Source organism: Erinaceus europaeus, chromosome 20, assembly GCF_950295315.1.
Source record: "Erinaceus europaeus chromosome 20, mEriEur2.1, whole genome shotgun sequence".
Taxonomy (NCBI): Eukaryota; Metazoa; Chordata; class Mammalia; order Eulipotyphla; family Erinaceidae; genus Erinaceus; species Erinaceus europaeus.
In genome coordinates, this window is record NC_080181.1 from 57,245,124 (window position 1) to 57,267,778 (window position 22,655).

General features: G+C 54.9%; 2 protein-coding genes across 2 annotated transcripts in view; one reads left to right on the plus strand and one right to left on the minus strand.

Moving 5' to 3' along the window:
• Nucleotides 1–6,797, minus strand: part of FSD2 (fibronectin type III and SPRY domain containing 2) — a 32,012-nt gene extending 25,215 nt beyond the window's left edge. The window contains exons 1-2 of the mRNA XM_060179524.1: nucleotides 6,381–6,797; nucleotides 5,399–5,535 (exon numbers count right to left, since the gene is read on the minus strand). The gene's annotated coding sequence lies outside the window, so the exon portion shown is untranslated. The remainder of the gene's footprint in view (nucleotides 1–5,398; nucleotides 5,536–6,380) is intronic.
• WHAMM (WASP homolog associated with actin, golgi membranes and microtubules) lies at nucleotides 1,420–20,713 on the plus strand. The gene is made up of 10 exons (XM_060179618.1): nucleotides 1,420–1,987; nucleotides 4,758–4,931; nucleotides 7,446–7,599; nucleotides 9,565–9,734; nucleotides 12,776–12,941; nucleotides 15,161–15,339; nucleotides 16,686–16,772; nucleotides 16,961–17,056; nucleotides 18,426–18,983; nucleotides 19,884–20,713. Exons 1-10 carry the CDS (start codon nucleotides 1,442–1,444, stop codon nucleotides 20,373–20,375), a joined length of 2,622 nt encoding a protein of 873 aa, XP_060035601.1. The 5' UTR covers nucleotides 1,420–1,441; the 3' UTR covers nucleotides 20,376–20,713.
• The last annotated feature ends 1,942 nt before the right edge of the window (nucleotides 20,714–22,655 follow it).

Genomic DNA, 22,655 nt, shown 5'->3' on the forward strand with positions numbered 1-22,655 from the left:
GTGCCTGCACCATGAATCCACCGCTCCTGGAGGCCATTCCCCCCTCCCCCTTTTTGTTGCCCTTGTTGTTGTAGCCTCATTGTGGTTATTATTATTGCCATTGTTGATGTTGTTCGTTGTTGGATAGGACAGAGAGAAATGGAGAGAGGAGGGGAAGACAGAGACAGGGAGAAAAAGACAGACACCTGCAGACCTGCTTCACCGCCTGTGAAGGGACTCCCCTGAAGGTGGGGAGCCGGGGTCTGGAACTGGAATCTCTATGCCGGTCCTTGCACTTTGCGCCACGTGTGCCAAACCCACTGTGCCATCGCCGGACCCTTATTTATTATTTTTTTTATCAGAACACTGATGTGGTGGGGGATTGAACCTGGGATCTAGGAGCCTCAGGTGTGGGAATCTGTTTGCATAATCATTATGCTATCTACTCCCACTGACACTGCCTTTCTTTCTAAAATATTTACTTACTCCCTTTTGTTGCCCTTGTTGTCGTTGTTGGATAGGACAGAGAGAAATGGAGAGAGGAGGGGAAGACAGAGAGGGGGAGAGAAAGACAGACACCCGCAGACCTGCTTCACCGCCTGTGAAGCGACTCCCCTGCAGGTGGGGAGCCCGGGGCTCGAACCGGGATCCTTACAGGTCCTGTGCTTCACAGCACCAGCGCTTAACCCGCTGCACTACCACCCGACTGCCTTTCTATGGCATCTTGATCCCAGCTGGCTCCACTCCCGCGGAGGAAGCCCTCCCCCAGCTCAGCCACCCGCTGCACGCAGGCCCCCGGGACTCCGCTCAGCCCTGTCCCCAGACACACTGGGCGCAGGCGACGTCCCGAGTCCGGCATGACCTGGCCTGGCGGCGGCCTCCCTCCCCGGGTGACCTCAACGGGCAGGGATGGCAGGCGGACCCAGAGCCTGTCCCCGCCCAGGCAGCTGTCTGTCCTTCCTTGTCTGTGACCTGTGTACTGCTCAGCTTTGGTCTGGCCCTGCCTTTCGGGGCGCTCTCAGGCTGGTTTCAGCTTGGCCTCCAAGTTCCTTTTCCTGGATCCCGAGTCCAGCCTCGAGTAAGCCTGTCCGGGGCTCCTGATGGGGTCCCCGGCTCCCCACCTGCAGGGGAGTCGCTTCCCAGGCGGTAAAGCAGGTCTGCAGGTGTCTTTCTCTCCCCCTCTCTGTCTTCCCCTCCTCTCTCCGTTTCTCTCTGTCCTAGCCAACAACGACGACATCAACAACCATAATAACTTCAACAACAATACAAACAACAAGGGCAACAAAAAGGAGATTAAAAAAAATGCTTTTAGAAGTGCCCCCCTCCCCGCCAGCTCTGCGCCCCGCTGCCCGCCGAGCCCGCAGCTGGTTCTGGGCGGAAGGGGCACCCGGCGGCGGGCGGGTGTTGGGGGTGGAGCTGCGGCCGGGTTAGGAGGGCGGGCGGCCGGGGCTCGGGGCCGGCCATGGCGGAGGAGCCGCCCGACAGCCTGGACGGCTGGGTGCCGCTGCGCGAGGGCCTGTTCGCCGCCCCGGCGCGCGCGCCCCGCTTCCTGGTGTCCTGGGACGCGGCGCGCGGCGGCTTCGCGGTCGCTTGTCGGGGGCGGGGGCGCGCGGGCGGCTGGTCCGGGCGGCTGTCGGCCGCGGCGCTCGGGGGCGCGGAGCGGACGCTGCGGGCGCTGTGTCCCGCGCTGGAGGCCGCCTTCCCCGCGCTGCCCGGCGCGCTGTCCGCGCTGTCCGCCGGCCCCGGGCTGTGGGCGCGGGTGCGAGGGCGCGGGGGCCCCGGGGACGCGGCGGACGAGCTGTGCGCCGAGCTCGAGCGCTTCCTGCGCCGGGCGGCCGAGGGCTGCGGTGGCGCGGCCGTGCGCTACGCGCTCTTCCCGAGCGGCCCCGACTCGGACCCGGACCCGGACGCGGAGAAGGAGCAGGAGTCGGACTCCGAGAGCCCGCGCGCCTTCCAGGAGCGCACCCTGCGGGCTCGGCGGGACCAGGCGGGCGCGCACCTGCGCCAGGTGGGGGCTGGGGGCGCGCGGGGGCGGGGGCGCCAGCAGGGGCGGGGTATGGGGGTCGCCAGTAGGGGCGGGGTATGGGGGGCGCCAGCAGGGACGGGGTATGGGGGGCGCCAGCAGGGGCGGGGTATGGGGGTCGCCAGCAGGGGCGGGGTATGGGGGTCGCCAGCAGGGGCGGGGTATGGGGGTCGCCAGCAGGGGCGGGGTATGGGGGTCGCCAGCAGGGGCGGGGTATGGGGTCGCCAGCAGGGGCGGGGTATGGGGGGCGCCAGCAGGGGCGGGGGCGTCAGCAGGGGCGGGGCATGGGGGTCGCCAGCAGGGGCGGGGTGTGGGGTCGCCAGTAGGGGCGGGGGCGTCAGCAGGGGCGGGGTGTGAGGTCGCCAGTAGGGGCGGGGTATGGGGGGCGCCAGCAGGGGCGGGGTATGGGGGTCGCCAGCAGGGACGGGGTATGGGGGTCGCCAGCAGGGGCGGGGTGTGGGGTCGCCAGCAGGGGCGGGGTCGCCAGCAGGGGCGGGGGCGTCAGCAGGGGCGGGGTGTGGGGGTCGCCAGCAGGGGCGGGGGCGGGGTCGCCAGCAGGGGCGGGGAGCGTGGGGAAGGTCACCCACGCACAGCTTCAGAGGGTCACCCGCTGGGCGCGCGGATCCCGGCTCTCCTGGGGGGCCGTCGCGGGGTCCCAGGTGTTTTCAACTAGTTTGAGGGGCGGGGAGCTTGGGGCGTGGCCTCTGCCAGGTGGGAAGTGCCTGGCGGGCCGGCCCAGGTACCGAGCGTGAAGGAGGAGCCTCCAGAGTGGTCCCCCTGGGTTGGGGGGTCGGGCCCCTCTCCCTCTCCCTCTCCCTCTCCCTCTCCCTCTCCCTCTCCCTCTCCCTCTCTCTCTCTCTCTCTCTCTCTCTCCCTCTCCCTCCTTGGCTTTCCCTCTCCCCCTCCTCCTATTCTCCCCTCTTCTCCCCTCCTCACAGGCCAGCTCTAAAAAAATTCCCTTGGGAGTCGGGCGGTAGCGCAGCGGGTTAACACACGTGGCGCAAAGCACAAGGATCCCGTTCGAACCCCGGCTCCCCACCTGCAGGGGAGTCGCTTCCCAGGCGGTGAAGCAGGTCTGCAGGTGTCTGTCTTTCTCTCCCCCTCTCTGTCTTCCCCTCCTCTCTCCATTTCTCTCTGTCCAATCCAACAACGATGACATCAACAAAAACAACTACAACAACAATTAAAAAAATTTAACAGGTGCGGCAACAAAAGGGAAAATAAATAATAAAATTAAAAAAAAATTTTAAAAATATTTTATTTATTCCCTTTGTTGCCCTTGTTGTTTTATTGTTGTAGTTATTATTGTTGTCATTGTTGCTGGATAGGACAGAGAGAAATGGAGAGAGGAGGGGAAGACATAGGGGAAGAGAAAGACAGACACCTGCAGACCTGCTTCACCGCCTGGGAAGCGACTACCCTGCAGGTGGGGAGCCGGGGTTCGAACCGGCATCCTTTCTCCGGTCCTTGTGCTTAGTGCCACCTGCGCTTAACCCGCTGCGCTACAGCCCGACTCCCAATATATATTTTTTAAATTCCCTTTTGTTGCCATTGGTTTTTTTTTGTAGTTATTATTGTTGTTGTTGGATAGGTCCTTGCACTTTGCACCACACGCGCTTAACCTGCTACGCTACCACCGGACCCCACAGCCAGCCCTTTTTACCAGCCCTCTGCTCTGCTCTGCCCCCTTCACCCTCAGGCTAAATACAAACAGCTTTTCAGATCAGCCACCTTGGTTCTGGGAAGTGAGGGCTGTCACTTGCTTTCACTTGATAACGTGGGGAAAGCACAGGCAGCTTTTGATCTTTGACTTCCATCTCTTTGCAGCAAACATATTTTAGACGCTTGATCTTAAGAGGCTGCTTTTTTTTAAAAAAAAGAATTACTGTGCCTAGGGGATAGCTCACCCAAGTGCAAAACCCTAGGTTTAAGCCCTGGCACCAAATGGGAACACCATGGCACCAGCACCAGGGGAAGCTCAGCAGAAAGTGACCCTTCCCATATCTATGTAACAGTTTTCACAGAAACCTTATGGACAGAAATCAGATGGGAGAAACCCACTTTCTACACCGCAGAGACTACTGATGTCAGGACTTGCTGGTCCTCCGGTCCTTTTCCTCTCCTCAACACCAACTCTGCCCCACTTATTACGGCAGCCTGAGAGGTTGCTATGGATAAGGCGCTGGGCTCTCCAGCACGAGGCTATCCTGGGCATCTCTTATGCCGAGTGGTGCTCTGCTTCTCTCTCCTCTCACTAAGGAACGGCCCCATGCCAGGCTCAGGAAGAGACCCTAGGAGAAGGGCCTGCTAGATGCCCCTATGCAATTGAGGCACCCTGGGATGACCAATCCCTGCTGGCCAAAGGCACCACGCGACCAATAGCAGCACGGCCAGGGAGGTTGGGCCTGTGTGACTGCACCTGCTGGGTTTCTCTATAGAGCCTCCTTGCCTGACTCAGGGGCCCTCTGATTGCACGTGGAGACTGCTGAGATGAACCCAGGGCTCGGAGGCCACAGGGAGGGAGCTGCACCACTCTCTGGGACCTGGGGACCCACTGCCCCTGAGACTCACAGTGCCTTAAGGGCTTAAGGCGGCCTTAAGGGCTCACCCCCTGGACATGCCAGGACTACTTCCTCCCTCCTGCTGGAGGGGGGTTGAGGCTGAGGACACCGGCCGTCCTCCAGTCAGTTTGCTAAGTGCTGTGCCCTCTGGCCTTGGTCCCGTCCATACGTGAGCCTTGCCCTTTGCTTTCCAGCTCCTCCAGGGCCACCAGGAGGCTGGCACGCTGGTGGCGCTGATGCAGCTCTACCACGAGGAAGACGAAGCCTTCCAAGAGCTGGTGACCAGGGCCACTGCCTTCTCCCAGCACCTGCTGCAGCCCTTCAGAAACAGGCGCGAAGTCGCGACTTCACGGAAGCTCGCTGCCTTGGTATGTTTTCATCTTTTTTTTTTTTTATCTGATCTGAACAACAGTTACCCTGCAGTCAAGATTTATGACTTACCTGTGCTTCTGCGTTAGCCCCCATCCTGCTTATGATGCTGTGGGCTTAGTGAACCTGCTTGCTGAAAGTTGATGAAAGACAAGACCTTTCTGTGGGCCATCTTAACACACAGACTCTGCAGAGCGTGAGTTACACTTTCTCCACTGATGTGTTTCTGATGCCTGGCTCCCTCACATTCGCTTACGTCCTGCCTTTACGGACAGGGCACCTGCAGTTCTAGACACTGGGCGACAGTTTTCAGCAGTCTGGCCCGTCCAGGTGGTAATGCAGTAACTTGAACACAGGTGACTTCTGCCTCTGCTCTTGCTTCACAGGACCAAAGGACACCTGCGTGGCGAGGGCCAGAACAGGCTTCCCTCACAAGTAAATGGAGCCCAGTGGGCTTGGAGCTTACCCAGGTCTTGGCCAGCTGGACGGGAGACAAAGGCCCCTTTCCTGGCTCGACCAGCCATCCACACTGCACCGGCTGCCCCTCCCAGCTGCGGGCTGCTGATCTCAGCACCATGTTGAGGCAGCTCCTGCCATTCTAACCTGTGGACACAGTTGTTCTCTGAGTGACTGGAAAGCCTACTGGTTTTTCCTCTTTCTCCCTCCCCTCCTCCCCCCACCCCTGGTAGAATTTGAGAAGTAGGGAAGAAAGAGCAGGCGAGTCAGAGACCTACAGCTCTACTTCACCACTTGTGAAGCTTCCTTCTGCCAGCGGGGGAGTCAGGGACTTGAACCCGAGTCCTTGCACATGTTGACCTGTGCACTCAGTCAGGTGTGCCACCGCCCGGCTCCCTGGAAAATATTATTTGCTTCCTACTTACCTCCTGTGCAATGCTGTTTTTCCTTTTTCAATATTTATTTATTGGATAGAGGCAGAAATCGAGGGGAGGGGTGACTAAGAGAAGGAGACACCTGCAGCACTGCTTCACCACTCCTGTAGGTGGGGTCTGGGGCTTAAACTCGGGCCCTTGAGTGTGACGGCCTGTGTTCTTGAGCGGGTGTGCCGTTGCCCAGCTCCCGAAAGGTTCTTTCTTGAAGTGATCATTTTATTGGGAGATAGTTCCAGGCCGTGCCACCCCCCTATTTGGCCAGAGCCTACAGTGGTTCTCAGAGTCACACAACCCTCACCCTACCCCCCCCCCCAGAGGAACCCCATACCCGCCAGCATTTTGCACATCTGTGGGTTTGCATGTTCTGGGCGTTTCCGTGTTGCACAGCCCCGTTGTGTATCTGCTGTCTGGTGCACACACTGCTTCCAGCCCCCTGTGCCGTAGCCTGTGGCGCCTTCTCTCCCGTGGGCGTCTCCCTCAGTACTGCGCTCTCTCTCTCTCTCTCTCTCTCTCTCTCTCGTTAACTCAGCCCCACTGTCTGCCAGTGGCAGGCATTACCTGCTCTCTGAGCAGCTGCTGGGCATCTGGGTGGTTTCTCCTTGGAGGGATGAGAAGGCTGCTGCTGTGAACTGTTTGGGTCTGCACTTGGGAGTGGAGTTGTAAAGCCAGTGGGCTTCCCGCTGGTGCAAGGCTGTCATGGCCCCTCTGTGTCTCTCATCCACATCCTGCTGGCTGGGCTGCAGCGCTACTCACATTGCCCAGCACTGCGGGAGAGCTGGGTGTAGGGTGGCGTGGACCACATCACGCCCGAGAGCACAGACTGTGCTGTGTTTTGGGTCCTAAGGAAAACTGCCTGCCGTGTCCCTAAGACGAATCCAAGGTGACATCTGACACTTGGTTGCTGCATGCCAGGCCTGTGCTGACGGCTTAACTCCGACCTCACTCAAAGGCTGTCTTGTTACTTACGACGTTAGCTCTGGGGCTAAGTGCCTGCCTGAGCAACCCAGTCCTCCTGGTGGCCTTGGAGTTGGCGTATCGCACCAAAGTAAAAGACTCTGGGGTGGGTGGGAGGGAGAATACAGGTCCAAGAAGGATGACAGAGGTCCTATTGGGGCTTGTATTATTATATGGAAAACCTGGAAGTGGTATGCATGTACAGATATTTGTATTTACTGTTGTTGAATGTAAAACATTAATTCCCCAATAAAGAAATTAAAATGAAAACAATTTTAAAAAGTCAGAAGTAGAATCCAGAAAAAAACTTTTTCCTGTATTGATAGTGAAATTGGGGGGGGGGGGAGGATAATGAGACAACTGCAGCACTGTTCTACTGCTTGTGAAGCTTAACCTGAGTCTTCAGGTAGGCACTGCACCAGGTGCGTCTTCCTGGCCCCTGTGTATCACTGTTAATAGGAAGCTAGCATTCCTTGTGGGGAAGGGCACTCCGGGGTGCAGAGGAAAAGAGGGTTCCCCCTGTGTCTTGGTGATGCCCAGAGAGAGAGAGGTGCCGGTGGGGGACAGTCCACGGCTGAGTAGCAGAGATGAAGGCAGCTGTGACAGTGGGCAGTGGCCGGCTCCCTCTCAACATCTGTGCCTCTCTGCCCCGCCTCTCCCTCTCTGCAGAAGATCTTGGAGGAGGAGGAAGACCTGGGCCCTAAAAGGGTGGCCGCCCTGCAAAGGGAAGCTGAGGGGTGGGCCCGGCAGGCCCAGGAAGCCGTTGTTTCCATCCAGGACCTCACGATGGAGTACTTCACAGAAACTGTCAAAGCCCTGGCAGGTAACTGGAGAAGCCTACGCTAGCACACCCGTATTCCACCCCCCCCCCAGATATCTGAGGACCAGAGAGGTAGATTACCAGGTAGGGTGTGCGCCTTGATGTGCGACCTGGCACTGCGGGGAAGTACCACGGCACCGGGGGAGCCTCTAGTGCTGTGATGTCTCTCTCCCTGCCCTTCTCCAGGGAGAGAGTGAAAAGTGGGTCTGGGAGCGGTGAAATCATACAGCTGAGGCTCTGGCTCCACCATGAAAGCAAACAAAACCACCTGCACGCCGGGGGTGTGTGTCCCGGGGCTGGGCATTCAGCGCGAGGACGGGTGCGGGGCGGCAGCGCAAGACCAGATGGGGCGGGAAGTCAGCCGTCGAGCTCTGAGCTTCTCGCCATCTGTCCCCAAGTGGTGTCCCGGGCAGCACGGCAGACACAGGCAGGAGGGGCCTGGGGTTGCTTTTCTCCAGCCCCTTGAACCTTCCTGTGGCCAGACACGGGGCAAGTCAGCAGGGCTTCAGGTGGGGAGTCATGAGGTGCTAGTCCTTGACGCCAGCTCTCTAGAGCTCTGCACTGGTGACATACTGTTGTCATTGTGATTGTTATGTGTCGTTGCCGGGGCTTTACTGCCCTGGGTGACTTTTTTTTTTTTGCGTCCAGGGTTATTGCTGGGACTCGGTGCCTGGCACTGTGAATCCACTGCTCTTGGAGGCTATTTTTTCCCCCACTTTTGCTGCCCTTGTTGCTCTTGTTGTTGTTGTTGTTATTGATACCATTATTGCTGGATAGGACAGAGAGAAATGGAGAGAGGAGGGGAAGACAGATAGGGGGAGAGAAAGACAGACACCCGCAGGCCTGCTTCACCGCCTGTGAAGCGACTCCCTTGCAGGAGGGGAGCCGGGGGCTGGAACCGGGATCCTTACTCTGGTCCTTGCGTGCGCTTAACCCGCTGTGCTACTGCCCGACCCCCCCCTGGGTGAGTTTTTAAAGTAGAAACGGAGATGGGCCCAGAGTGCACACAAGTTGTTACATGCCAGGATCTGGCTTCAAGCCCCGGGAGCACCCACAGTGGGGAGGCATCATGAGTGATGGAGCAGTGCTGTCGTGTCTCTCTTCTCTCTGTCTCTCACTCTTCTCTGCTGTTCAGTCTCTAAGGGAAAGAAAAGGCCACCAGGAGCGGTGGAGTTGTGCAGGCACTGAGATCCAGTGATAATCCTGATGGCAGAGAGAAACAGACAGGCTTGTGGGGTGCGCACTTTACTGGGAGAGGAGGAGAGGGAGGCCGCAGCACCAAGATTTCCCCCAGTGCCCTGGGGTCAGCGTCAGACCTGGGGTGCATGTGCTGTAGAGCAGATGCTCTCCCAGCTGAGCTATCTGCTTGCCTGGCTTTATATCACTTATTGATTTATTATTATTATTTGTGGTAATGATTAACGATTGGGGAAGAAAGAGCAGTGGTTACACACGGGGCTTGCCTGCAAGAGGGGCCAAGTTTGATCCCTGGCACTACTAGTAACCAGAGATGAGTGGTGATCTGGCCAAAAATAAGTAAGTAGGCAACAGTCTCAGTCAGTTCTCGCTGTTCGGCTCACTCAGGGACGCATGGCAGCTCACTTGGTGCATTGCCTTGCCCTGTGCCCCACCGGGTGCAGACTTTGCCCCCACTGCAATCAAGGGGGCGTCAGTGTTGTGCTCTCTCTTCCTATCTCTAAATAATAAGCAAAAATAACACCATCTCTCCTTGTAGAAAGCATGTTGTGCAAGCAGTATGGGAGGCAATAAAGAGACGGCCTGAGGCCAACGTTAGCCTTTTCACTCATACGTTCCTTCTGAGCCCTGCTCAGCTCCGGCTTCTGGTGGTGCTAGGGGTTGAACCTGGGACTTTGGAGCCTCTGCAGAACAACTCTGCCATTCCCCAGCCCAAACGTTAGCCTCTGTAAAGACTTGTGTCCGTGCTTTACCTTGAACTATATCTGCCAGGGATGCAGAAGCAGATGGAACAGGACGAGAAGAGGTTTGGCCAGGCGGCCTGGGCCGCTGCGATTCCCAGGCTGGAGAAGCTCAGGAGGAAGTTCGCGCAAGAGACACTGCAGCTCTCAAGGGCCAAGGAGCTGTGTCTGCACCACAAGAGAGCTGAGATCCGAGGGAAGGTAAGACAGAGGGAACGGAACTTTGCTTCTGAGGTGCGCCTCCACTGGAAATAGGGCATTTCTTTTCTTTTTTTTTTTAATTTTTTTTTTATATTTATTTTTATTTATTTATTCCCTTTTGTTGCCCTTGTTGTTTTATTGTTGTAGTTATTGTTGTTGTCATTGTTGTTGGATAGGACAGAGAGAAATGGAGAGAGGAGGGGAAGACAGAGAGAGGGAGAGAAAGATAGACACCTGCAGACCTGCTTCACCGCTTGTGAAGCGACACCCCTGCAGGTGGGGAGCCAGGGCTTGAACCAGGATCCTTATGCGGGTCCTTGTGCTTAGCGCCACCTGCGCTTAACCGCTGCGCTACAGCCCGACTCCCAAGGGCATTTCTTTCCAGGCATGGTAAAGAGCTTTCTTTTTTCACTTTTCCAACACCACTTTCTTTTTAAATACTTATATAGATTTTATTTTCTTTATTTTTGGGTAGAGAGAGAGAGAGAACTAGAGAGGGAAGGGAGATACAGAGATACCTGCAGCCCTGCTTCACTGCTGTGAAGCTTCCCCCCGCAGTTGGAGACTGGGGGTTTGAATTCAGGTCTTTGCACGAGAACCAGGTGTGCTTAACCAGGTGCACCCCCGCCACACACACCACTTTGTAGAGACTTTAGAGACTATGAAAGGCTGCCCATAACATTTCCCTGGCTTTAAAATCCTGAACTGCTAGGGCTGGCAGAATAGCTTGCGTGGGCAGGGCACTGCTGTGCTGCATGTGTGGCCCAGGCTCGGGCCTGGCCCTTACCACATGGGAGGAAGTTTTGGTGCTGTAGGTTTTTTCATTCTCTCTCTTTCTCTCTGCCTCTCTGTCTCTATCTGGGAAAAAAAAAAAAAAAAAGAGATATCCTCTAGTGGTGAGGCCTCAGGAAAGTAATAAAAAACATGACAGATCATAATAAAATGAAGTACTATAAAGTATTTGTAGAAGACTCTAGAGTGGGGGAGAGGGTTCAGGTCCTGGAACATGATGGTGGAGGAGGACCTAGAGGGGGTTGAATTGTTACATGGAAAACTGAGAAATGTTACACAGGCACAAACTTGGATTTTATTGTTAACTGTAAACCATTAATCCTCCAATAAAGTAATGTAAAAAATTAATTATTTGAATTGCTAGATTCATTCAAGATGAACACTGAACTCAGTATTTAATTAGATAATATACTTTCAAACTGATCAAGCACCATTGTCAATACAAGTTTATTCTTTTTATTTTTTTGAATTTTATTTATTTTTATTATTGGATAGAGACAGACAGAAATTGAGAGGGAAGGGGTAGAGAGGTAGAGAGACAGAGAGACACTTGAAGCTTCCTCCCTGCATGTGGGGACCAGGGGCTTGAACCTGTGTCCTGGTGCACTGTAACGTGTGTGCTTAACCAGGTGCGCCACCCGCCCTGTCAGTACAATTCTAGAACTCTCAGACTGGTGCTTCATTTTAGGGTCAGTCAGTCGCATTTCCCCTGTGACGTTAGGGCCTGAACGCGAGAGTGGGGTTGGGAGGCAGGTCACCTGGTGAGGCACATACTTTGTTGTCTGCACGAGTCTGGGGCTTGATCTCTGGCATCACCTGGAGCACCATGAATGGCACCAGTGGAACGTGGTGGATAGTGGTGTGGTGCTGTCATCTTTCTCCTCTCTGTGTCTGTGTCTCTCTCCTCAAAGAATGAGAAGGAAAAAAAAAAGCAAAGCAGAAACGGTGTATACACCTCACTACCATTTATTTTTCATAAAACCTCGAAGCTTTCTTTTATAACAAATTAAAAAGCATTTTCCTTTCACTATGTGCCATGGGAAGGTGTTTCTAATTGCTTTTTCCTTTTGAAAGGTTTTATTATTGAGGAGGTGGGGGGAAGGAGGAGAGAAGAACCAGAGCATTGGGAGTCAGCGGTAGCGCAGCGGGTTTAGCGCAGCGGGTTAAGCGCAGGTGGCGCAAAGCACAAGGACCGGCATAAGGATCCCGGTTCGAGCCCCCGGCTCCCCACCTGCAGGGGAGTCGCTTCACAGGCGGTGAAGCAGGTCTGCAGGTGTCTGTCTTTCTCTCCCCCTCTCTGTCTTCCCCTCCTCTCTCCATTTCTCTCTGTTCTATCCAACAATGACGACATCAATAATAACTACAACAACAATTAAAAAAAGGCAACAAAAGGGAAAATAAATAAATAACAAATATTTTTTAAAAATTAAAAAAAAGAACCAGAGCATCACTGTGGTACATGCTGATCAAATATGGAATTAAGGGGCCGGTGGTGGCACACTTGGTTGAGCAATCATGCTACCATGCTCACGGACCTGGGTTCAAGCCCCTAGTCTCCACTGCAGCTGGCAAATGAGTGGTGAAGCAGGGCTGCAGGTGTCTCTCTGTCTCTCTTCCTCTCTATCTCTCCCCCTCTCTATCTCTCTGTCCTATCAAACATAAGAAACAAAACATGGGATGAAACTGGGACCTTGTGCTTGAAAGTCTAATGCTTTATCCACTGCGCCACCTCCCAGACCACATCTAACTGCTTTGTGTGCATGTGTGCAGTTTAAGGAATTTCTTTTTAAATTTTTATTAGTGATTTAGAAAATTACAAAATAACAGGGGTCCAATTCCACACCATTCCCACCACCAGACTTCTGTGTCCCTGTTCCCTCCAACTGGAAATGGCAGCAATTCTCCCAAGGTCACAGATGTTATTTATATAACTGTCTGTCTATCTATCTATCTATCTATCTATATTTTTCACTTTCTCTATGGCTCTAACTTCTCTTCCATTTTAAGTCACAGCTACACCTGTTACTACTTCTGAATGTCTTTCCTTTTTTTTTTTTTTTTTTTTTCTGGGTCCTGATGGAATTGAGGTTCAGAGCTCTCTAGTCATCTTCCCCTAACTTTTCTCCCCCCCGGGACTTTTTAATATTTGGTACCAAGCAAGAAATAGAAATACTTGAATGCTAATTGAGGTTTGTTTTAGTTTACTTGTTACTTTAATTTGTTGTTTTATGTTTTTTCATGAAAACAAGATGGAAGATCTTTCAGAGCAAGAGAAAAACATAGATGTTGTGGATAAACTGGAAATCCAGTATTATGAAGTTCAGCTAGAACTATATGAGGTTAAGCTTGAGATACTAAAATATGAAGAGCTACTCCTTATAATACAGTTGGACTCAACTAAAAGACAGATTAAAGGTAAATCTTATATTTAGATGTATGTTTTAAAATGCTGATTGTGGGGGGCTGGATGTTGGTACACTGGGTTAAATGCACATAGTACAAAGCGCAAGGACCTGTGCAAGGATCCCTCACCTGCAGGGGGGTCACTCACAAGAGGTGAAGTAGGTCTGCAGGTGTCTATCTTTCTCTCCCCCTCTCTCTTCTCAATTTCTCTCTGTCCTATCCATTAAAAATGGAAAAAATAGCTGTCAGGAGCAGTGGATTCCTAGTGCAGGCACCAAGCCCCAGTGATAACATTGAGGTAAACAAACAGAAGAACTAATTTGTGGGCAGTGTGATACTTATGCAAAAGACTTTCCCACCTGGGGCTTCAGGGTCCCAAGTCAGTCCCTGGCACCATCATAAGCCAGAGTTGAGCAGGGCTAGTAAGACAAACAAGCAAAAGCTAAATGCTATACTCAAGGAAATATAGGTCATGTGATCAATCACTTTTTGTACATTGTTTGAAACATCTACTGATTTTTTTTTAATTTTAAAAATGTTTCCCCTTTTGTTGCCTTTATTTTATTGTTGTAGTTATTATGATTGTTGTTATTGGTGTTGTCATTGTCGGATAGGACAGAGAGAAATGGAGAGAGGAGGGGAAGACAGAGGGGGAGAGAAAGACAGACACCTGCAGACCTGCTTCACCGCCTGTGAAGCGACTCCCCTGCAGGTGGGGAGCTGGGGGATCAAACCGGGATCCTTACACCAGTCCTTGCGCTTTGTGCTTAACCCACTGCGCTACCGCCCGACCCCTGGATTTTCTAAGCTGACCATCAATACTGTGCTTCAAATGATACATTCGTTATATAATGCAAAACAAACCTCAGAAAGAACTCAACCTACCTGATTCCAACGTCTAGGGAGACCGCCAGCTGGTGAAATCCCGTGCGGGTTTAGTTTGCTGTGTGTGTGAATGGCAGAGTTCTCAAAGCAGACCCGTGTGCCCTCCTCAGTCGCCTGCTTGCTGCATACCAGCCGGCTGCTTTAGTGGCCGCGATGTTCCCACCTGTGGTGGACCATGATTCTCTCTGTTGGGAAGAGCAGAGTCATGAAGATGCCTCCTTGACTTGAGTTTTTACGGCCAGTTTTTACGCATTCCTTCCCTGGAATAAATTTCTGCAGACGGTCGTTGGTGCATCGCTTGTGTTCTGACACATAGTTGTTAAGACTGACACTGCCACGATCACCTGAGACACGTTTTCCCTCACCTTTATCATCTTCTGATTTTTGAGGGGTGCAGTTTTTGGGGACACAATTCCAGTGGACTCTCTTTTTACCCCTTCTTAGTTCAGAGATGGAGAGGAGGAACCCCACAGCACCGCTCCACTGCTTGTGATGCAACCACTGGTGTCCTCTAGCCGGGGTGGAGGAACTGTGTGGGTGCAGAGACCCAGAAATAACCCTGGTGACAAAGCAAAATATATTTGGCAAGATTCGTGTCAGGCTGTTGGCAAAGTTTTCCCATGGGAGTGAGAGGCCAGAGATCTGAGAAAGGAAAATAAAATTTCAGTTTTTACTTTATGTATTTTTAAAAATACTTATTTATTTTCTCTTTTGGTGCCCTTGTTTTTTATTGTTATTGTAGTTATTATTGTTGTTGTTATTGCTATCATCGTTGTTAGGACAGAGAGAAGTGGAGAGAGGAGGGGAAGACAGAGAGGGGGAGAGAAAGACAGACACCTGCAGACCTGCTTCACCGCCTGGGAAGCGACTCCCCTGCAGGTGGGGAGCCGGGGGCTCGAACCAGGATCCTTACACTGGTCCTTACGCTTTGCGCCACGTGCGCTTAACCCGCTGCGCTACCGCCCGACTGCCTGCTTTATGTATTTTTATAAGGTTTGAATTTGTTGCTGTCTGTATGATTTTGTGAGAAACACCATGAATAAAAATCGCTGTGGTCTCTTGCACACTCATCTGCTAAGGAAGCAGCAGGAGATGGACAGAGGTCTATGCTCGGTGTGAAGCAGGCTGACTGACGGCAGAGAAGCTGCGTAGAGGGCCCTGCACACGCCTCCACCACAGGAGAGGGTTCTCTCAGGACCCTGCTGACTGGTGTGTGCGGCAGCCCACGGGAGTGAACAGTTGTGCTCTCTAGGAGGTGGGGTTAGAAGCCATCTTTCCTCACGCAGAAGTGCATGCGTCGTGTCTCCACACTAACGTACATTCTAACCAGATGCTCCCGTCTCCAGATAAGCAGGAGGAGGTCATCTACCACGACGCCTGTGAGAGCATGGAGGAGCTGTCCATGGTGCGGGGGCTGCAGGACGCCAGGTGCCAGGAGGTGGAGGCCCTCAGGCTGCAGTGCCGGCAGCTGGAGACCCGGAGGGGCAGGATCTGCGCCAGGCGGGCCCAGCTCAGGGGCAGGAAGGTGGGCCGGCACCACCTCTCTCTCTGTCTTGCTTCAGGGATTTCTTCTCTGTTTTCTTCTTTACATAGACAGACTGGTGGGCAGCAGAGCGTGAGAGGGCCCACAGCACCAAAGCTCCCTTCATTCAGTGTGGTGGGGCCGGGCTTGAACTGGGTCGTTGCACACAGCAAAGCAGCACACCCCCCAGTGAGCTGTTTCGCCGGTCCTCAGGGGTTTTCTTTTCAGAAGACAGAGGAACTGCCAATGAGGCCTGGACCAGCACAGCATTACTGTATGTGTGGGTGTCTGTTAATACCCAGAGTACGCTCACATAAACATACTCAAACGTATGTAACGTCTGCTCCCTTTTTTTCTGACTTGTGGTGCTTGTTGTGGCCGTGTGGGTCCCCCACTCCTAGCAGACACTACCCCTCACAATATAAAGGAGAGACAGCCAGGCGTAGAGTACAGCACCCACCGTTCCACTACCCCTGAAGCTCCCCTGCGTTATGGTGCTCCCATGTGGTACCAGTGGCTGGAACCCAGGGCCTTGCACATGATACAGTGTACTCTACTGGGTGAATTATTTCCTGCCTGGCACTTTTTTCTTAAAAAAAAAAAAAACACACACAATTGGGACCGGGCAGTAGACCAGCGGGTTAAGCGTACATGGCGTGAAGTGCAAGGACCAGAGTAAGGATCCCGGTTTGAGCCCATGGCTCCCTACTTCACAGGCGGTGAAGCAGGTCTGCAGGTGTCTGTCTTTCTCTCCCTCTCTCTGTCCCCCCTCTTCTCTCGATTTCTTTCTGTCCTAGCCAGCAACAATGACAGCAATAACAACAGCCACAACAGCAGTAATAATAATAATAATAAAAAACAAGGGCAACAAAAGGGGAAAAAAAGCCTCCAGGAGCAGTGGATTCATGGTGCAGACACCAAGCCCCAGCAATTAACCCTGGGGGCAAAAAAAAATACAATTTATAAATTTTCATTCATTCAACACTGTTGAATGTCTATTCTACGCACTGGTATCTTTAATAAATGATCTTACTTATTTTGGATGGAAACAGATATTGAGAGGGGAGAGGGAGACAGAGAGGGACAGACACCTGCAGCTCTGCTTCATTGATTGTGAAGCTTCCCCCTGCAAGTGAGGACCAGGGGCTTGAACCCAGGTCCTTGCTGACTGCAGTGTGTGCTCAACCAGGTGCACCACCACCCGGCCCTGTGTACTGATACTTTTGAAATCACACTCTCTGGTTTCCAAAAACTTCCATTAAGCAGAAAGTCCAGCCCCCTGCACCATTCTCTTCAGCTCGGGTGCCACTCAGAGCCAAGCGGGTGGTGTGTTGTCTCCCCCGCCCCAGGACCAGTGCCGCAAGAACCACCAGCTCAGACTGCAGCAGGCCAGAGCCAGCACTCAGCACTCCCAGCAGCACCACAGCATTCAGATGGTGAGTGGCGGGCAGACGCGCTTTCTGTGTGGCAGGGCAGCTGGGTCAGAGCTGGGGCTGCAGCCGCAGACTCCGTCCGTCCTGGGGAGATGGCCCTGTCACGGGACTGTGGGGCAGAGAGCCGTCAGGCTGCAGCACCTCTCTCCAGAATTGGAAAGAAATTGACAAATGTATGTGTTTAAATATAGAAAAGAGGCAAGAGAAAAGAAGAGGAGCAGAAGAAAAAGGAATGGATTGACCAGGAGCGCCAGAAAACGCTCCAGCGGCTGAGAGCTTTTAAAGAGGTACGTTCCCAGGGCCGGCCAGTGGCGCGCCTGGCTAAGTGCACACATGACAGTGCACAAGGACCTGGCTTCAAGCCTCTGGTCCCCACCTGCAGGGGGAGCTTCACAGGTGGTAAAGCAGGGCTGCAGGTATCTTTCTGTCTCTCTTTCTCTCTCCTTATCTCCCCTTCTCCTCTCAATTTTTCTCTTTGTATCCAATAAAAAATAAAAATAAGAGGTATGGGGGGCTAGGGGGTGGCACAGTGGGTTAAGTGCACATGGCACAAAGTGCAAGGACCGGCGTAAGGATCCTTGTTCTAGCCGGCTCCCCACCTGCAGGGGAGTCGCTTCCCAAGCAGTGAAGCAGGTCTGCAGGTGTCTGTCTTTCTCTCCCCTTCTCTGTCTTCCCCTCCTCTCTCTTTCTGCCCTTTCCAACAACAAGAACAGCAATAACAACAATAATAACAACAATGATAAACAAGGGCAACAAAAGGGGGAAAATATCCCTCAGAAGCAGTGGATTTGTAGTGCAAGCACCAAGCCCCAGCGATTACCCTGGAGGCAAATATTATAATGATAGTGATAGTGATAATAATGAGTGCGCTCTCCAGGATTAGAAGAGGATGGATGTGGGTTTTTTTGCCACCAGGGTTATTGCTGGGGATGGGCGCCTGCACTATGAATCCACTGCTCCTTTTCCTTTTTTTTGTTTTTTATTGTTGTAGTTATTGTTGTTATCGATGTTGTTGTTGGGTAGGACAGAGAGAAATGGAGAGAGGAGGGGAAGACAGAGAAGGGGAGAGAGAAAGACAGACACCTGCAGACTTGCTTCACCGCCTGTGAAGCGAGTGACTCCCCTGCAGGTGGGGAGCCGGGGGCTCGAACCGGGATCCTTACGCCGGTGCCTGCGCTTTGCGCCACATGCGCTTAACCCGCTGCGCTACCGCCCGACTCCCTTGTTTTCTCTTTTATGACAAAGATGAGAGAAGTAGGGAGGGAGAGGAAGGGGGGAGAGAGAGATGTCTGCAGCACTGTTTCAGGGCTTGTGCAGCTTCCCCTCTGCAGATGGGGAGGGGCCTGCACGCGTGTCCTCATGCTTGCTGCCGCGTGCGCTCTGCTGGCCAGGCACTGCCCAGTCCTGAGCAAGTCGTCCTAGGCTACCAGGGTGCGGCGCTTTGTCGCGTGAGCCAGGAGACCAGTGTGGTGCTCAGCATTCTCACGGCACATAGACCCACGTCTCTGTTTTCTCCCAGTGGAGGCCAGTAGCCGCATGTTTGTGAGGCTGAGGCTCCCATTCAGGAGAGGCCCCGGCTTACTGTCTGGTGAGGGTGCCGGCATACCGCGGGGGTGCACGGGTGGCTGACTCCTTACAACAGGCCCTCGTTTTCAGAAACACGCGGCTCAGCCTGTGCCCAAGACCTCCTCCGCAGGACGGGGGGCCGCAGCCTCACTCGCACCTCCGCACACAGCATCTGTCTGTCCGTCCATCGAGGAGGCCGAGGATGCTCCCACAGTCCAGGATCCGGATACACAAAGCCCCACGTGCCCAGGCTGTCCTGCAAGTGTCCACGTTTCTGGGCCTGTTGGTGACCAGACACTGTCCAAGTTCTGTGAGGTGGTGACACCACCAGACCTTCCTCCTGCTCCTGCTCCCACTCCCTCACCATCACTGCCACCACCACCTCCACCTCCGCTGCCTCCACCGCCACCTCCACCACCACCACCTCCACCTCTGTCACCGTCCTTCTGGGCACGTGGAGGCATGCACAGCAGAACGTCGGGGGAGGATGAGCCGCTCCCCCTGGTGTGCGAGTCCCCTGCTGAAGCTGAAGCAGCACCTGCTCCCTTGGTCGAGGACACAGGCCCAGGTAACCCCCGGATCCCGCCCTGCTCCCGGACATTGGGCTGTCCCTGCTGGCACTGGTGGGCGGTGTCTCCCGGCCCCCGTGTCTGACATGACGCCCAGAGCCTGCGGCGTAGGCACGTGAGAGATCCCAGTATGGTCGGTTTGGGGAAACCATCTCCCATCCCGGGGCTGGGTCCTGGGAAGAATCCACTGACTGCAGGCTCCTGGAGGCTCTGGACATGCCGCACACCAGGGCTTCTCAAGTGTGGCTCAGGATCAAGCTGACGGTGGGTCGCGTTGCTGAGTCCCTTCCAGAATGAAGTTGTTGCATCTTAAGCAGCAGGCTGCTAGGGCCACTGCAGAGGAGTTTGTCAGCATTTGGAAGGCCGTCCCTACAGCCCGCCACAGCCAGAGAAGCTGACTGGGAGACCTGAAGTGGCCAAAGCCAGACCTCGGGGGCCCGTGTGCGCCCAACACACCATGTGCCCTTGGCGTGGACCGAGTAGTGAGGGTTGAGGCTCTGACTATGGTCCAGGCACCGTGAGGGACATGGGCGGTCATAGGCTGAGACTGGGGGCCACATACACCACCAAGCACCACTGAGCCCTCGGCACTGAGTCCCAGGCGGAGGGGATGTGGGCTCGGGCAGCCCGTCAGCAGAAGGGCACCTGAGGCGAGCACCTGGGTCTGACTGCTTACCCTGTACTGTCACGCGGGGTCCCTGGGAAAGATGGCAGCACCCATTCTGAGAACAGACTGCAGCTGCTGCCGTTGGCTGCTGGCTTTGCAGAGATACACAGCCAAGAGAAGACAGCAGGGGCCAGGAGGCAGCTCCCCGCCCTGGGCTCAAGCTCCAGGGCCTTGTGGGAGGCCGTGGGTGGTGGGGCAGTGCTGTGGTGTCTCTCCTCGCACTCTGTCAGTCCCTCCTGCCCCTCTTCCTGTCTGTAAGACATGTAGGCTGAGGAGCCAGGCCCAGCAGGCCACCTGTGCTGCTGTCCTTAGTTCACCCCAGTGCCACATCAGAAAGTCGAATCCGCTGGCCTGGGTCCACATGGTGGCTGGTGGGGGGCCACGGTGCTCTGGGGCCAATGGCTGTGTCACCTGGCAGACACTGGCTCCCCTGGGGCATCTCGCAGGGCTTGGGGAAGGGACCGTTGTCCTCACAACTCCTCTGACTGCCTTTCAGGGTCAATGGATGAAGTGTTGGCCTCCTTGAGGAGCAGGACCCCTTTCCAGAAGCGGGGTACACCCACTCCCCGCACCGCAGTCAACAACAACACCCTGGCTGCCATCCGGCAGGGGGTGACACTGAAGAAAGTCTCCGTGGACCAGGCCGAGCGTCTCCGCAGGATCCCAGCTGACGACCTGGAGAGGACCATCCGTGAGGCGATCCAGAGAATCAAGAGTGTGTCGGCTGACTCCGAGGAGGAGGAGGAGGAGGAGGAGGAGGAGGAGGAAGAGGATGAGCAGGCCCAGGGCGCGTGGGACCACTAGGTGCTACCTAGTTCTCCCTGCGGGCGGCCATGCACCACCACACCACGAGGCGGCAGGGACCTCTTCTCAGGACGTGGGTGTGGCTGGGACGCCCCAGGCAGCTGTCACCTGAACATCAGGGAGGGAGGCTGCAGCTTTTCTTCCCCACGCCCGCACTCTGGAAGAGCCGGGCCTGCGTGTGGAGAAGAGGGCTCTTCAGAGTTACAGGTGTGAATGTGAACGTGACTTTGTCAGTCACCGCGTGGAGGGTTCACGCTCAGGAAGTAATTACTTAAATGAAAGGTGTGTTCTGGAGCGAGCACTATGTAAACTCTAACAATAAAGAGCTGTTGGTGGTTTGTGGGTGGAGCTGTGCTGTGAGGACATGAGGACAGTGCCGTCTTCAGCACGATGCACTGTCCGGGGGTTATGGGAGGGAGCACAGTGGCCGTGCAGACTCTCCTGCCTAATGCACCCACCGGAGGTCCCAAGTTCGGTCCCCAGCACCAGTCTCTCTCTTGCTCTCTCTCTCTCTCTCTCTCTCTCCGTGTTTTGTTTAAAATGAGAAGCAGTGCGACCTGCACAGGGCAATTTGCTCATTACTCTTGTCCTGACACCCCCAGTCTTTAAGCCCTGACCCTCCCTGCCAAGCTCGGGCTTCCTGTTTCTGCCAAAGAACACTATCTCAGATCACTCTTACTCTCCTCATCTTAGCTGTCTCTGGGCATGCCAGCTGTCGGTCTAAGGACCTGGGGTGTCTGGGCCTCAGACCCATCTCCCCACATAAGAGATCTCCCTTTGCGGGTCAGGCAGTAGCACAGCAGGTTAAGCGCACGTGGTACAAAGCACAAGGACCGGTGTAAGGATCCTGATTCGAGCCCCCGGCTCCCCACCTGCAGGGGAGTCGCTTCACAGGCGGTGAAGCAGGTCTGCAGGTGTCTGTCTTTCTCTCCCCCTCTCTGTCTTCCCCTCCTTTCTCCAATTCTCTCTGTCCTATCCAACAATGACATCAGTGGCAACAATAACGACAACAATAATGGCAACAAAATGGGAAAAAGTGGCCTCCAGGTGCAGTGGATTCATAGTGCAGGCACCGAGTTCCAGCAATAACCTTGGGGGCAAAAAAAAAAAAAAAAAGATCACCCTTCATGGGCCCTACGGTGCCCACCTGAACACAGGTAGACCCACATGCGGTTCTGGGCAGCTAGACTCTCCGGTCACCTGGACCCAGCTCTGAGGCCCTAGTGACCTAACTGAACACAGCTGATCCTAGTGCCCACACAAGAGAGTGGGCCTGCGCTGGGGGCACCCCTCATTGCCAGCCCCGGGCTGCCTTCCAGATGCCAGAAAGCCAAGGAGTTCAGCACCTAGTATTTCCTGGGAGACTGTTGAGGAGGAGGACTGAGAGGCTTGCTGGACCATGCAGGCTACCGTCAGTGCACCATGGCTTCCCCTGCGGCCCTCGAGCCAGGACACGCCATGGTCTGCTCTGAGGAAGGCCTGAGGACCAGCACCCTGCTCTAGAGACTGCCCCCGGCTTGTACCCCGCCTGCACGGTGCCTTCCCTCCGAGCCTCCCCTTCCCTCCTCCTTCCAGCCAAGCCTGGACTCGTCTGGTCTCCAGCCCTGGGGTCCAGCCCCCACTGTCCACTCCCAGATGGCCCATCTGTCCCCTTGGGCACAGCCACCCCACCCCACGTGTCCTCCTCACCCGCCCAGGACACCAGGCACCACTTCCCCCAGCCCGGCCCTGCTGACGGCTGCTGGCCCAGGAGGGCAGACCCACAGCCAGCGGCATCCCCTGGATCACCCAGGGTGCTAAGGGACAAGCTGGGCTCGCTGTTCACAGACAGAGCTGGGGTGCAGAGGCTAGAGGCTCTGGCTAGTGAGCACCCCAAGAAGAGGCCAGTCCTCAGCCCGAGGAGCTGCCGTCAGACCGCTGCACCACACACTCCCAGCAGTGCAGAGCCTCAGAACAATACTGTGTGTGTGGTCTCACTGTCCACAGCCAGGCGTCCCGGGAGTGCCACTGGCGGCTACCTGCCCCCAGCTCCCGCCCTACATGTGGGCCCTTCCCTTCCAGTACAGGCAGAGGGCTTGGCCCACAGGGACTGCACAGCAGGGAACAAGTGAGCATTTGCTTTTCTCCCGGGTTGGATGGGGAGACGACATGGCTGGAGGCCCTCAGCCCGCAAAGTCCCCCGGTAAGTCCCCTAGAGCCCCCCCCCCCCAATCCGCTGGGAAGAGGAGGGAGTAGCGAGTGGAGGGGCTAGCAAAGCAAGGGCCTGAAGGGAGAGGGGCA

Excerpts from the sequence above, each read along its gene's own strand:
- WHAMM (XM_060179618.1), top strand. The coding sequence starts at position 1,442 with ATGGCGGAGGAGCCGCCCGACAGCCTGGACGGCTGGGTGCCGCTGCGC. Across the intron at positions 12,942-15,160 it reads AACTAAAAGACAGATTAAAG|ATAAGCAGGAGGAGGTCATC; the intron begins GTAAATCTTATA and ends TCCCGTCTCCAG. Across the intron at positions 15,340-16,685 it reads CCCAGCTCAGGGGCAGGAAG|GACCAGTGCCGCAAGAACCA; the intron begins GTGGGCCGGCAC and ends CCCCCGCCCCAG.